Below are 16,096 nucleotides of genomic sequence, written 5' to 3' on the forward strand. Positions count from 1 at the left end.
GGATTTTAATTTTTCAATTTAAGAAAATATATATTTATTGTTATTATTATTATTATTATTATTATGAGAAAATGGGTGATGGACTGTCAACCAATCACAACCATGTATCCAATTAATGTTCTCTTTTATTTTAAATTTTTTTTAATGACATGGCAGATTTGTGGTTTTCTATTGGATGACAGTGTAAACTATTTTACACTGTCATGCATATCCATTAAACCTTATTATTATTATTATTATTATTATTATTATTATTATTATTATTATTATTATTATTATTATTATTATTATTATTATTATTATTATTATTATTATTATTATTATTATTATTAAAAAACTATGAAATATGAATGATGATGTGTGGTAAGGAAAAATGTTTCATCTCAACTGAAAGGCTCAAAAGGAGGGAAACCAGTAACGGCTTATCCTTTCTTAACCACTTTTCATTCCAAAATGACACTCTCTCACCAAAATGAAGACTCACAATTTCTTCTCAACCAAATTGGAAATGAAGGTCTCACCAAGCAGATTCTCACAAAAGGTGTCTCTTGGCAAACTCCATTCTCAGGAGATGAGGTTCAAGGTTTCAAATCATCTCATATGCTTCACTTTTTCTTCATTCATAATGTTTCCGCCATTTCACAAAAAGGGTCATGCTAAAATTTTCAATGAGTTCTAAAACAGCACTTGTTTTCATTTTTCAGTTCATTTCAGAGGACAAATTGAAAATGGACCCTCTCTTGAATCCAGTTATGATAAAGGGTCTTCTTTTCATTTCAAATTAGGCCAAGGTAAGTAAGCCCCTCATTTATCGCACGCGTACAACTAGAAAAAATTGAATTAGGCCAATGTTCTTGAATTTGGTTGTAGGTGAAGTAATCAAAGGTTGGGATGAAGGAGTTGCTACTATGAAAAAAGGGGAGAGAGCAATCTTCAAAATACCACCTGCCTTAGCATATGGGGAAGTCGGTTCTCCACCGTTGATTCCTCCTAATGCAACTCTCGTTTTTGAGATTGAAATGTTGTGTTGGAGTAGTATTAGAGACTTGACGGGCGATGGAGGAATCATGAAAAAGACGATAAGGGAAGGAGAAGGATGGGCTACTCCAAAAGAGCTGGATGAAGTCCTAGGTAACTTAATAATGGTTTCAGCTGGATTTGATGTCCGTGTACAGCTACCAACTGAGTTAACTTAACCGGATAAATATTTGTTATTTTAAAAGTAGTTATGAGATGGTTATTAAGTCTGATTTTGTCCTTATATTACTAATTTAACAGTAAAATATGAAGCAAAGCTTGAGAATGGGATGCTTATTAAGTCTGATAAAGGCGTGGATTTTAATGTAAGTGACGGTAAGTTCACGCATAAAGCTCTTGTTTTTGGAAATAGATTTGATGCAGTTAGGAGCCATTTTAGTCAATGATCTCTCCGACATTGATAAGATGTTAGAGGATTGAGGATTTTAATTTTTCATTTGGCGAAGTCCCAATGTGAGTCGTCTGATATTTATCTATCGGCTTAGATTGTGCTTATTAACCGTATGAATCATCGACTGCACTGAATTTGGCTCCATTAAGTATATGCTATTGTTCAAATTTTCTCAAGTGTTTGAAAACTATAAAATTCTGATCAATCTCTGGGATGATTCAATTAGGATATCTATGTCCAGCCATGAGTTTAGCAGTAAAGACAATGAGAAAAGGCGAGGTGGCAGAGCTTTCTACAAAATTCTTCTGTAAGTTTAGTACAAGTCACTCTTATTACTTTTATGTCTAGCAGTTTAATGTCCAGAATATCACCCCATAAACGTGAATAAGTAAAATGTCGCGAGTTTAAAACTGCGCCTCTGCAGTCAGATATATCTTTGCACAACTAATATCATGTCATAATTTTGCAGATGGCCTTAGTCAAAATTCAAATAGAATCATTGAGCTTAATGGTTTACCAGATTCAAATTTAATTAGCATCAAACTCGAGTTGTTATCATGGAAAATTGTGACTGATATCACAGGAGATAAGAAAATACTGAAAAAAATTAATAAACCCGGGGAAGGGTTTGATCGACCAAACGAAGGATCTCGTGTGAAAGGTAACATATATCTCAAATAAAAATAATCGTAGTCACAGTATAGTTTCTTAATTAATATTTTTCATTTTCTACAGTCATGTATTTATGCAAAGGAGAAGATGGTACAATTATTGATAGGAAAGGATCAAAGGATGAACCTTTTGAGTTCACAACTCAAGAAGGTATAATATTGATGTTATACAATAACCAGATTCATTAATTATTTTCTGATTATTATTAATCTTTGTGCTAATCTGTTCTAATTATTTTCAGAACAAGTGCATGAGGGTCTAGAAAGAGCAATTATGACAATGAAAAAAGCAGAACAGGCTTTGGTGACTGTCAATGCTGAAAAAACACTTTTTTATGAAGTTGAATTAATTGATTTCATTAAGGTTGGCTCCTCTGTGTAATGCTAATATGAGTTTCCTCAATTCAAATGTTTTTATTTTATTTTTATGTTTCATCGACTTTTGCAACTTCTTATAGGAGAAACCATTTTGGAAAATGGATACTCAAGAGAAACTAGAAGCTTGTGAGCAGAAGAAGCATGATGGAAATCTTCAGTTTAAGGCTCAATATTTTAGGCGCGCGTCTGAGAAATATGAAAAGGTTTGCTACTGCAATCGCAATTTAAAACCTTTGATATTACATTACGTTTAAAGCAGAATAAAATGCTTAATTGATTTGGTATTGTAGGCTGTAAAATACATTGAATTTGATCACACATTCAGCGACGACGAGAAGCGTCACGCTAACACCTTGAGACTATCATGTAATCTGAACAATGCTGCTTGTAAACTTAAATTAGAGGAGTATACAGAAGCTGCCAAGCTATGCACAAAGGTATTCTTTGATCCTAATGCATTTACACATCCGTGACAAATTTTGCGTCCTGAGCGGTAGTTTTGCACGACCTCAAAGACGGCCCTAAAAAGCACTTAACAATGATCGGCAAAAAGTTGAAATTTTAAATTGATCCTGTCTTGATACAGGTCCTAGAACAAGATCCGTTGAATGTTAAGGCTCTTTACAGAAGATGTCAAGCATACCTTAAAACATCAGACTTGGAGAAAGCTGAAGCTGACATTAAAAGAGCACTGAGTATTGATCCAAATAATAGGTACAATTAATTGCAATTTTCCATCTACTTATCTATGCATATTCATAAGCTAACATACTTTCATTAACAAAAGTTATTTTCTATGAATCACTAGCATGGACATCACATCAACATATTATTGAAAAGAACACGAATATTTAATATACTAATATTTGTAAAATTAAGAAAATGAAAATAGTGTAACTATATGTGTCGGTATCTGCAACTGATACGTGTTAGACATCAGACAAATCTTTAACATGATGTACCGATGTTGAATAGTTTATTTTCAATGTTCAATTGTGGATAATTATTTGTTGCATGGCGTGTTAACAGAGACATTAAACTTGAGTACAAAGAGCTCAAACTGAAGCAAAGGGAATACAATAAATATGAAGCTGACATCTTTAGCACAATGGTTTCAAAGATGAATTAGTTTAGAAAGTGAATTTGTATTCCAATTTTCCTTTTGAAGCATAAATATATTTGTAGTGTGTATTTATTATCTATTTGCTTTAATCTTTAGCACAATGTTTATGTATTTTTAGTTCTGCATAAACATAAAATAAACCTCAAAATCTGATCTTCCTCGAGTTGGTTTTCCTTACAGTTTGTAACAATTAGATAGTGCTAGATCAATGAATAACAAAAGAGAAAATAAAAACGTAAAGTGCAAGTAATAGACATGATATTTGTTTATGCAGTTTGACAAACTGCGCCACAAGTCCTATATATAATACTACGGTTCTTATTATAAAGTATTTTTAATCGAATTTTGCACCCTTGATGACCTTCATAATATTCTTATCTTTATCACACAAAGAAATCATTTGCTTGTTGACTGCATAAGGAAATCAAATTCTTTTGTAATTCTGGTTAGAAAGGGAAAAAGAAGGTGTTGCTTGGTTAGCCACTTGTTGGTGTTTGTGGACCAAAAAAAAGGTATAGTGTTTAGGAATGAAACGTGGAGTATATCCGACATTGTTTGGAGAGTGAAAGTCTTAGTTTGGAAGTGGGCTTTTGTTGGGAAAATTGGGCAACCCAATTGTAATTTTTTAAAATACCCATACCATTATCCCTCTACCCCTACATTTTTTTAAATATTTCAATTCTATCCTTTTAATTTAAAAAATAATTTTATTATTTAATATTTACCGTTTCACACCCTACCAAAGTGCATCGGATAACTTGTAATCAAGTTTTCCGGTTTGTAATTTTTCTTCACCGGATAACTTGCAGTCAAGTTTTCCGGTTTGTAATTTTTCTTCACCGGATAACTTGCAGTCAAGTTATCCGGTTTGTAATTTTTCTTCACCATATAACTTGCAGTCAAGTTATCCGGTTTGTAATTTTTCTTCACCGGATAACTTGTAGTCAAGTTATCCGGTTTATAATTTTTCTTCACCGATAACTTGCAGTCAAGTTATCCGGTTTGTAATATTTCTTCACCGGATAACTTGCAGTCAAGTTATCCGGTTTGTAATATTATAGATAGCAATTTTATTTACTTTTGGCCACGGTTTTTCCTTGTTGCCAAAACTTTTTTATTTTTTATTTTATTTACTTTTGGCCACGGTTGTTCCTTGTTGCCTAAACTTTTTAATTTTTTTAGTTTTCGGGTTAGTTAAAAACTATGCACCATCATCATTTTTAAATGGTTTTAGATTTTTTTTCCTAACAACCCTTTAATGTTTCCATCATATTTTGACTTCATCAAGATTAAATATAGTGTCTGCAACGCCCCAAACTACTTTCAGGATAACCGACTAACCCCACAAACCAACACGAGTCTTTTCATCGTACGTTTTCCTCACTCACACGTTGTGGGATCAGTCAGTAATCTTGAAAGTAGTTTGGGGCGTTACAGACACTACATTTAATCTTGATGGAGTCAAAATATGATGGAAACATGAAATGGTTGTTAGGAAAAAATCTAAAACCATTTAAAAATGATGATGGTGCATAGTTTTTAACTAATCCGAAAATTAAAAAAAAAAAAGTTTAGGCAACAAGGAACAACCGTGGCCAACTGTAAATAAAATAAAAAATAAAAAAGTTTAGGCAACAAGGAAAAACTGTTGCAAAAAATAAATAAAATCGTTATCTACAATATTACAAATCGGATAACTTGACTGCAAGTTATCTGGGGAAGAAAAATTACAAACCGGATAACTTGACTGCAAGTTATCCGGTGAAGAAAAATTACAAATCGGATAACTTGACTGAAAGTTATCCGATGCACTTAATTTGGTAGGGGTGTGAAATGGTAAATATTAAATAATAAAATTATTTTTTAAATTAAAAGGATAGAATTGGAATATTTTAAAAAATGTAGGGGTAGAGGGATAATGGTAAGGGTACGAGGTATAATTTTCTAGTAAAAATCCTTATTTTTACTTGTCCTAAATCGTATTTGGCGTGTAATTTTCTTTTCGGTCACTTGACAGTGTTGCCTCTGTAACTAGTTTTGAGAACTTCTGTTCTCTTATCGAATATATCTCTTACTTAAAAAAAAAACATTCGCATCCACCATCATCCATAGCAATTTTAATCCATCTCATTTCAAGGATAGGATATGCTTTATAATAACCCAAATAAAAATCAAAACAATTCGATCAAATTGTGGTGAATCACTATCACTGCATCCATAGTCAAGAACCCACCCTTCTGTGTGCATGCTAGATGAAACATAAAGTATATCTCTTTTACTGTATGATTCATCAAACTGGGCCATGATAAGGGGTGAGAGAATCCAGTTAAACGACATGCGAATGAGGTTCACGATTAAAATGGACCAAATTTCAATATTTTCGAAAGCTATCATTGCTAGAACAGGAAGATCCAATAGGAACACAGTAGAGTATGAAGTGGGCTTCCAGAGTACAGAGCTTCACCAACACGAAGCACCATCGGAAATTGTCCCAATTTTCAAAAAAGAACTAAATAAAGGAACTTTTGGCGTAGCAAGATAAGCCTTTGATCGCGGACATTTTATCTAGAGATGTGTCTTACAGTGAAGAGATGGAAGAACAATCAGCATGAGGGTTTCCAAGATTGATACTCAGCCTAGAATTGGAACACCTTTATAAAAGCCTATGCACCATGATGGAACTACGAGGGGGGCAACCTTTAAAAACTTCAACACCTTCACCTCAAACTCACACAAGGGCCACCGTAGATTTATCCAGATAAACAAAAACTCATAAAAAGTAATGAAGCACTCATCGGAATATCTATATATCCTCTTGCTTGATTCTACAAGGAGAAGCGACCTGTTAGAAGGCATGCCGACTATGATATTAGTCGCAGTCACATTCGTTGGATCACTTAACACAAAGGGGCTTTCTGATAGAATATGTATTTACTCTCTCCGTCCCACATTATAAGAGATATTCACTTTTTAGATTCATTGAATTGAATAAATAATGTATCTGGTCTATTTATAGACCAGATACATTACTTATTCAATAAATCTAAAAAGTAAATTTCTCTTATAATATGGGACAGAGGGAGTATTTGTTAATAGAATATGTATTTATATTTGTATATAAGTCTCACATCGACTATAACATGTAACGATATCTTCCTTCCCAATTCCAGATTATTAATATCTTCACCAAAGGGCTCCCTAAAATTCTCTTTGATGATTTTCAGACCACCCTAAGCGTCTGTCAACCTACCACTTCGACTACGGGGGAGTAATAGAATATGTATTTATATTTGTGTATAAGTCTCACATCGACTATAACATGTAATGATTTGTAAATATATCTCTCTTTACATATATATATATATATATATATATATATATATATATATATATATATATATATATATATAAAACAGCCTCCGTAGTGTTACTGTCACACGATTGATCTCAATATCTTTAAGTTCTCAATATCTCTAAGTACACCGATATGTCTTTTTGTTTGCATCAACCGGCTCCACTAACGTGACTCCTTTCAGAGGTATCTTCTCAACCCGAAATATCTCGAAGGGTTGGAGCCAATTGAGACCCTTTGACTTAGCTCCACACGCTAGATGATCCTTAACCTCGACATCACTCGGATCCTTACCATAAATAGCGTGGTAAGTCTTGATGAACTTTTGGACTTCCTCCCTATTCAAAACAACAACCTCCATCTCCATGGTAATTAAAGTAGAAGAAGACGAATCTCCTGCAACCACGTTGGTGCAACTATATAACTGACTACGTGATCACCTCCTATATCTTCATCAGAAATAAGATAGTCGAAGAAAGACTCATTGAAGGAAGTTTCTTTGACAAGAGAATCACTAGAAATCCTTCGTGTCTTAGAATCATTCGACACAAGTATATCCACTAAAAATATTTGATTATTAACTAGGCGATAAGAACCTGGACTAGAATATGCTTCTGCCTAAACTAAGGGGGGAGAATCATTACCACCATAATTGCTAGACAAACTTATGGGATGATCATTTATGTTGGCCATGGTAAATTGAATAGTGAATGTTATGAAACAAGCTCAGGGTAAAAAGGGCACTTGGTCGGAGTATATTCTATCAAAGAAAGTGAAGGTTAAATGCGAAATGAAAAACTTTGTTCTAGGAAAGACAAACACTCATAGAAATACTCCTAAGAAGAGAATAAATTACTCTCGCAAATAAAAACTAACTCTCATGGATGTCAAAAGTTCTCCCATAAGCCAATAGGCTTTTATATATAGAGGAGAGCGAGCAACGGACCAGATCAATTGAAAATAATAATTTACAAATAAACGGTTAGATTTCACCTAAGAAATGCAAACGAAGTCAAGTGCACTTAAACGCCCTATGGGAAAACGCCTTTACCCTAACACGCGAACCTAAAGACACACATTTGAAAAACCACCGAGACGTTTCAATGATGGGAGAGAATTTAATGTGTTTGCTACCCATTACTTTTGTAATTGTTCCATGATTTTCCTATTTCTCATTATGGTCGGACATGATAACCAAGTGCCGACCACAACTTCAAAAGACTTTTCAACTAGTACACACCCGACAAGCCTTAGGGGAAACTGTTCTTGATTGACCAAAAGTCCAATGAAAAGGCTCAATCATGCATATATATATCCCAATTAAGGTGATCTAACATATATGGTCAACACACATAAGATCCAAGGTACACTTTTGTGATCTCCACTTTTTACTATAGTTATCTTAGACTTTATAACTGATTAAAACATTGAAGTGTTAACCTTACAAGTCTATCCTACGCCACCTTACAGGAGATCAACATCATCAATTTTAGAGTACTACATCATTAATCAATATCCTGATATTGATTAATGATGTAGCACTCTAAAATTGGAACAATTGTAAAACTAACATGTTGCTATTCCAAGTTTTCTCTCACAACGGCGTTTTAATTTCTCCTAGATAACTTTTTATTTTTTTATCCTATAAATATTTGTGCAATATATATATATATATATATATATATATATATATATATATATATATATATATATATATATATATATATATATATATATATATATATATATATATATATATATATATATATATATATATATATATATATATATATTCCACCTTTTGTAAAGTGTGTCCAATATTATCCAATGTTTGTTTAGTGTTCACCTCACGTCATGTCAATATTTCACATCTCACCAACCCACTATCACCTACACCACCACTAGGCCCCCCTCCTAAGCATTCCTTGCACTCATTCATCACCAGCATAGATAAATTTGATAAGAAACGAAAATAAATTCTAATGATAACTAGCTATCATTTTTCTAACCTTGCATTTTCGTTTTTCATCCATTATTCTTCATCATCATCGAATACATTTAATGCATATATTAACAAATACCTTTAGCGCAAAACTGGGGCCATACTCATCATTATTAACTAGTGCAATTGTCTCCTTTTGTAGACGTTGTAATAGTCAGTATGGTAATTTGTTTTCCTTTGTTTGTTCCTTATCCATGTATTCTCCTCCTCCTCTCCTATGTTAGTATTTTCTCTTTTCCATTGATCTTGAGCAACATCTCGTTGTGGAGTCTTTGAAGAGAAGCTGCCGATAAATTGAATAAACGTAAGGGATGAATATTTATATTTTGTTATGTGAATAATTCATGTTTTGATGTTTAACTTGGTATGCAAGTTAGTGTATTTTAACTAAGCAAACTTGTTAAGTTTGTTATAAGTTTTTCATGGTTAGTTAAGTTTGTTAGTAACTATTAACTAAGTTTGTTTTCATGTATAAATGCATGAAGACGGATTGTAACCATTCAATTCCCTTCGATCGAACAAGCTTTACATCATTTTCTCTAAACTTATAATAATTATCTTTTCTTTATCATTAAGATATCTCATCTTGCTCCAACAAATTGGTATCACGGAGTCCGGTTCATTTCAGTTCTTTTATAATGGTAAATGGAAACACTATTGAATCAATTTTTTACAAAACTACCAGTTTTCAAAGGTGAAAATTATGATTGATGGAGTCGACAAATGAAAGTCATATTCAAATTTCAAGATGTGGTTAAAATGGTGAATGATGACATGCCAGCATTGGAGGAAAACGCAAATGATAGTCAGAGAGCTCCACACAAAGAGCATAAGAAGAAAGATGGGAAAACTCTCTTCTTGATTCATGACTTTTTTAAAAGATCATTAAGGAAGAAACAACCAAAGGAGTACATTGAAGAAACTATATGTTGGAGATGAAAAACTGAAGAGTGTAAAAATACAACCCTTGAGAAAACAATATGAGGTGTCTCAGATGAAAGAAAAAGAAACAATTGTAGAATTCTTTTCGAGATTGACGCTGCTAACAAATCAAATGAAGGTTGCGGTGAAACAATATGTGATTTGTAGAAGATTGAGAAGGTGTTGAGAGCCTTGACTGCTAAATTTGATTACATTTTAGTGTCTATAGAAGATTTCAAAAATCTATATGAGATGAAGTTAGAAGAACTTCAAGTTGTTTTAGAGTTTCATGAGATGACATTGAAGCAAAAAAGCTCATACGCAGAAAATGTAGCTGAACAGGCACTACAAAAAAGCTATCAAAGACAAAGAGAAACAGAAAAGAATGTGGAAATTGATGATAATTCATACAAGAACTAAAATCATTAAAGAGTCAATCTAGAAATGGAGTTCAAATAGGAACTCAATAAAGAAATTCAATATGAAAGAAGTGTAGTCACAATGCAAGAGATTATTACTCCAAAAAAAACCTCTAGTGCAAAAGATAAGGAAGAAATTAAGTATGCAAATGCAAGAGGAAATGATTCTAATGATGAGATATTGGGGACGAACACTTAATCTATGATGACAAAATTAATATTTGGTATCTAGATTATGGGTGTAGTAATCATATGACAGGGAGCAAAGACTGGTTCATTATGCTATATGAATCAGTAAAAAAGATTATAATATTTGTAGGTGGTAGACATGTCACATCTTAAGGGAAATGTAGCATAGTTGTGGTAAAAAGGATGGTCAAAAGGTTATGATTTATGATGTGCTATATGTACCTTCAATGACAGGTAAATTGATAAGCACGTGTCAATTACTTACCAAAGATTATACTATGAAGATGAAAAATAAGCGAATGAAGGTGTATGATTCAGAAGGAACATTGATCTTGAAAGCACCACTAGAAGACAACAAAACTTTCAAGATGAAAACCAACATGATTGTTCATCAGTGTCTTGCCTCAATCATGAAAGATGATATAAGATAGATATGGCATCATAGGCATGGCCACTTAAACTTTAGAAGTCTAATCATGCTTAATATGAAGAAGATGGTGTATGGTCTCTTTCAAATAAAGGATCCAAGCCAGGTCTACAAGGAATGCTACAAAGCCAAACAAACAAGGAAGACATTCAAACATGACTTGCCTATGAAGTCAAAGTAGAAACTGGAGCTTGTCAACTATGATGTGTGTGGACCATTTAAAGTAAGATCAAATGGAGGTAATTACTACTTCTTAAGCTTAATTGATGATTCACTAGATATATGTGGATATATATATGATTGAGAACATGAGTGATGTATTCACTCTATTCAAGAAATTTAAACCAGTGGTTGAAAAATAAAGTAAGTGAAACATTAAGAAATTGAGAATTAATGGTGGAGGTAAATATATCTCTGGCGAATTTTCTAAGTTATGTTGATTAGTGGTATTTACACATTTATTTACTATTGATTTTAATTGTCTTTACTTTATACATTTAAGCGTTTCGTTGCTTTCTTCTTCATTTTATGTGTTGGTTGTGTGTTTTACTGCTTTGTGGATCAAATGAATAAATCAAGACAAATCAGTGCAAAACTCAGAGTTTCAGAGGAAGTGTAAAAATCATGCTTCATGAGGCCTGACATGGGTCGTGTCAAAAGGAAGGTTGGGACGAAGTTCAGAAAGAGTGGAAGTTAGTGGTGCAACACAGGTGGCCGTGTCAGCTGACACGGGTCGTGTTGCACGTCCTGAGACATGAAAAGGAAATTAAATAGACATAGACCCAACACGGGTGCTCGTGTTTCTGACATAGTCCGTGTTGGGTTGCGACGTTGATTTCAGTATTTTTTTAGTATTTTGCTCCGTAGTTGGCCTGCGAGGGTGTTTTTGGTATTTCCAACCGACCTAAGTGTATGTGTGTTATTTAAATGAGTTTTGAAGAATAATTGGAGGACTTTTTTGGAGAGGAGAATACATAATTGAAGATTGGAGAAAACAATGGTTTGGGAGACAATGAGGTTTTCATGAACGAAAGCGATTGAAGCTTAACTTTCATCTCAATTCTTGTAATGTCTCTATTTTATATTTTGTTTTCTTTGAACAATATGAGTAGCTAAACCCCCCAATTCTAGGGGGTGTCTCTGATTTGATTATGTAAATGAATTTGAATTCGGATTTCTTTAATTTAATGTTTTCATATTCAATTTGATCGTACAAGGATTATAAAGCTTTCTTTGTCGGACCAATGAGGATTGATATACGATTAACAATTAGCTAGATTGCGGTTGTTAGGGTTTTTGTACGATTGGAATATAGTAGATATCACCTAGGAATAGGGATACCCTATAGTTACCGGTTAATTCTTGATAAAACAAATGCTTGAATTCATCACTAATCTCGAAGGAAATTGGGATTAGGATTGAATGTTCAAAGGTTTTCCCGTAGAGAAATTAGGGGAAAATAACCTAAAGATATGGTAATTAGTATTTTGAACTTGTTGAAGAAATATGTACTCAAGGTTGCTAAAGGGAAAATTATACATTGTACCCTAGCATGTTCCTCATATCTGTTAAAAAGCCACTTTTATATTTTGCTCTATTCTATGTATCCCTTATTACCAATATTCAAACAAAGTCCCAGTTTAAGTTTTTTGTTTAATTGAACCACGAATTAAGCTCTATAGTGATATGCATTCCTTGAGATCGACATTCGGGAAATTTCCCCTTTATTACTACAAAGGCAAAATAGTACACTTGTTATTTTACCAATCATTTGTGAAGATGAATACATAGAGCATGAGATCATATCAACCTACACACCACAACACAATGGAATAATAGAAAGAAACAATAGACGTGTACTGAATATAGCCAGGAGCATGTTGAATGCAAAAGATATGCTAAAAAAATTTGGGGTTAGAAAGTTTCAAAAGCAATGCATGCTCTTAATTAATGTCCAACAAAGAAAATGTCGCATAAAACACTATATGAATCAAGGACAAGTTTGAAGACAAGTGTTGGTCACGTCAAGGTGTTTGGATCACTGTGTTTAGTTATGTACCTAAACAATTAAGAAGAAAGTTGAATGGAATAAGTCAAGTTATGAACTTCATAATTTATCACTTAACTGGTTCTTACAAATTGTATTCACCAAATGAGAATAAGCTTGTGATCAGTAGATGAAAGCAAGAATTGGAATTAGGCCAATCCCACATGATCAATATACTATAAAAAATAGTGCTTGGAGATGATCAAATAGGTGAAGAACTATCTGCTAAAGGAGAAGGGGCATCAAAACAAATTATAATAAGGTTAACTAGAACAATTACTGAATTAATAAAACTAACTAATTATGAAATATTTACAAAAAAAAAAATTGATGCAAAATGTGATTTAATAGAAGAAGCAATAATTTCTAAGTCATAACCAATTGATTTGAATCAATCCATTAATGGTTCAAATTGGTTGGTAGCTATACAAGAAGAGATTATAGCAATAGAAAGAAACAAAAATTGAGAGCTTATAGACACACTAAACAAGAAACTATTTATGTAAAATGGATCTATAAGTTGAAGTTAAGACAAAATGGTGAGATTTATAAGTACAACGTAAGATTAGTTATGAGAGGCTTTCTGTAAAAAACTGGTATTGAGTTTAATGAAGTTTATGCATAAGTTACAAGGTTGGAAGCCATAAGAATCGTTGTAGCAATAAAAACATACAAAGAGGGTAAAATGCACCAGTTAGATGTAAAGTCATCATTTCTGAATGAAACATTGGAAGGAGGGGTCTATGGGAAGAAACCACAAAGTTTTGATATCAAAAGGCAAGAAGTGAAGGTGAACAGATTGAGAAAGGCCTTGTATAAACTGAAATAAGCTCCTAGACTTTGGAATAAGAGAATAAATGGTTTTTAGGATTAAGATAGGATTCACAAAGTGCACTTCATGCAAGGTGGGTATGTTAAAGGCTCAAGCAGGCCTGATCGGGTTATCTTATTTTTATATGTAGATCACTTGTTGATCAATGACTCAAATGAAAAAGAAATCATGAAATTCAAGGAAAACATGATGCAAGAATTTGAAATGTCCAATTTAGGTAACATGTCATATTTCCTAGGAATTGAGTTCAAATACACAAACAAAGGAATGTTTTTACATTTGAAGAAGTCTGGAAAAGATTCAAAATGAGCCAGTATAACTCAACAATCATACCATTGGAGACAAGAGCAAAGTCGAGTAAGGACACAAATGGTGAACTTGTCAATGCAACCTTGTACACGAAAAACATTGGTTAGTTGACATATATTTGCAATACTAGGCCAGATATGTGTCATAATGTTGGTTTGATAAGTAGGTTTATGGAGAAATCTAGATAATGTCACCTAATTGATTTAAAAAAGTATTTAGGTACATAAAAAACACAACTGATTTATTTGTTTTCCAATAAATTTTATTAATTTATTAGAAAAAATATTTTTTAGAAATAAAAGTATTAATATCAAATATAATTTTGTTTTTGTTTCTAGTGTAATATTTTTTTGAAATATGTATTAAATATAAAAATTAAAAGGTTAAATATATAAAGACGTAAATTAAAGCCATAAAAGGAAATAAAATGTATTTTTAGTGTATGTTAATAATACCAAATTAAATTCTTTAATTTAATATTATCTTAATTTTTTTTTATAAATCATTTTGTCACTTTCACATATATTACAATATATAAAAAAAGTCAAACAAAATAAATTAAAATATAATAATAATTAAAAATATAATAGAAAAATAATATTATAAATTAGTAATATTGCAAAATAATTTATAATTTAATATTTTAAAAGAGCGGGATTCAAGTTATTCCAAGTAAGTTTATTTAAAAGCTATAATTTGGAATAAATTAGAAAAACTTACTCTTGGAAGTAGGGATTGCAAAAAAAACCATATTTGTGAGTGTTCGTGGGTAAATTTGTTACGGGTACGAGTTGGATGGTTTAATAGATATGCACGGATAAAATAAACGGATATTTAGTTACCAATTTTTTTACAGATACAAATTTGGATTTGATGATATTCGTAGCTGTGGGTATCCATATCGGTTAATAATTTGCAAAATTAGTTAAATATTAATTTGTTTAATAAAAAATTATTATTATTATTATTATTATTATTATTATTATTATATATTATTAAAATTAATTAGTTGGATATGTAATTATTATAATTTTGTTGAATTTATTTATTTGATAAAAGAAGAAATAAAATAAATGTGATTCATTTTTGTTATTATTATTATTATTACGGGTTAAATTTAAAAATATTTTATAAAATAATTAATTAATAATATTATTTAAAAAAATATTTAAATAACAATATTTATGGATATCTGTTTAATATTTATGGATATCTCAAAATTCATATATGCACGCTTGACGGATACTCACACGAATATGGATATCATATTTTTAAATGAGTCGGACTTATGCCTACTTGAGAGTAAGTTGCAACTCACTCATTTAAAAAAAATGAAATATAATAAGAGAGAGAAGGAGAATAGTAGTAGTTGATAAAAGCAAAAGCAAAGTTATTATTTCAAAAACAATAATAACAAAAAAGCAGAAACTTCATTGTGTCGTTCACACACACCAACTTTGATATATAATCCACTAGGTAGCAACTGTCTCTATGGGCTGTACGATGTGGAGTGGAGGGGAAGGGTCTACATCCTCACCAACCTTTGATTCTTCAACAATTCAAAACCACAATTAAAAAGTGGTTTAGAAAGTCTCTCTCACTCAGTCACCAAATAGTAACCGTACAATGCCAAATGCAAATTACATATCTTCAAACAAATATTTTCTTTAATACTTATTACAAAAAAAAAATTATTTTAAAATTATTAAATAATTAATAAATCTAAAATAATTATAGATTAAATATACTAATTACTAGTTAATAAAACTAAAAAATAAATTTTTATTATAATAAAAATTAGAACGAGTATACTTTGCTTAAGCAATATATTTTCAACACTAATAGGTCAAAACTATTACACCCACTCATCCTACCTCATTATTATAGGACGAATTTTCAATTTCCTCTAATCTTCTTCATCGTCAAATTTAGGAGAATTTGTATGTATTTCTAAATTTTATATTTTGTTTTTAATATGATTAAATCTCAATTCAGGC

At 31.7% G+C, this 16,096-nt stretch overlaps 1 protein-coding gene across 1 annotated transcript; it reads left to right on the plus strand.

Annotated features, from left to right (window-relative positions):
- The first annotated feature begins 374 nt into the window (after nt 1–374).
- LOC131622161 (peptidyl-prolyl cis-trans isomerase FKBP65-like) lies at nt 375–3,749 on the plus strand. The gene is made up of 12 exons (XM_058893192.1): nt 375–583; nt 705–791; nt 871–1,131; nt 1,279–1,353; nt 1,656–1,736; nt 1,899–2,090; nt 2,165–2,251; nt 2,343–2,464; nt 2,559–2,681; nt 2,769–2,915; nt 3,065–3,192; nt 3,508–3,749. The coding sequence occupies exons 1-12, from the start codon at nt 454–456 to the stop codon at nt 3,605–3,607; spliced, it is 1,533 nt and encodes a 510-aa protein (XP_058749175.1). The 5' UTR covers nt 375–453; the 3' UTR covers nt 3,608–3,749.
- The last annotated feature ends 12,347 nt before the right edge of the window (nt 3,750–16,096 follow it).

Source organism: Vicia villosa, unplaced genomic scaffold, assembly GCF_029867415.1.
Source record: "Vicia villosa cultivar HV-30 ecotype Madison, WI unplaced genomic scaffold, Vvil1.0 ctg.000025F_1_1, whole genome shotgun sequence".
Classification (NCBI taxonomy): domain Eukaryota; kingdom Viridiplantae; phylum Streptophyta; class Magnoliopsida; order Fabales; family Fabaceae; genus Vicia; species Vicia villosa.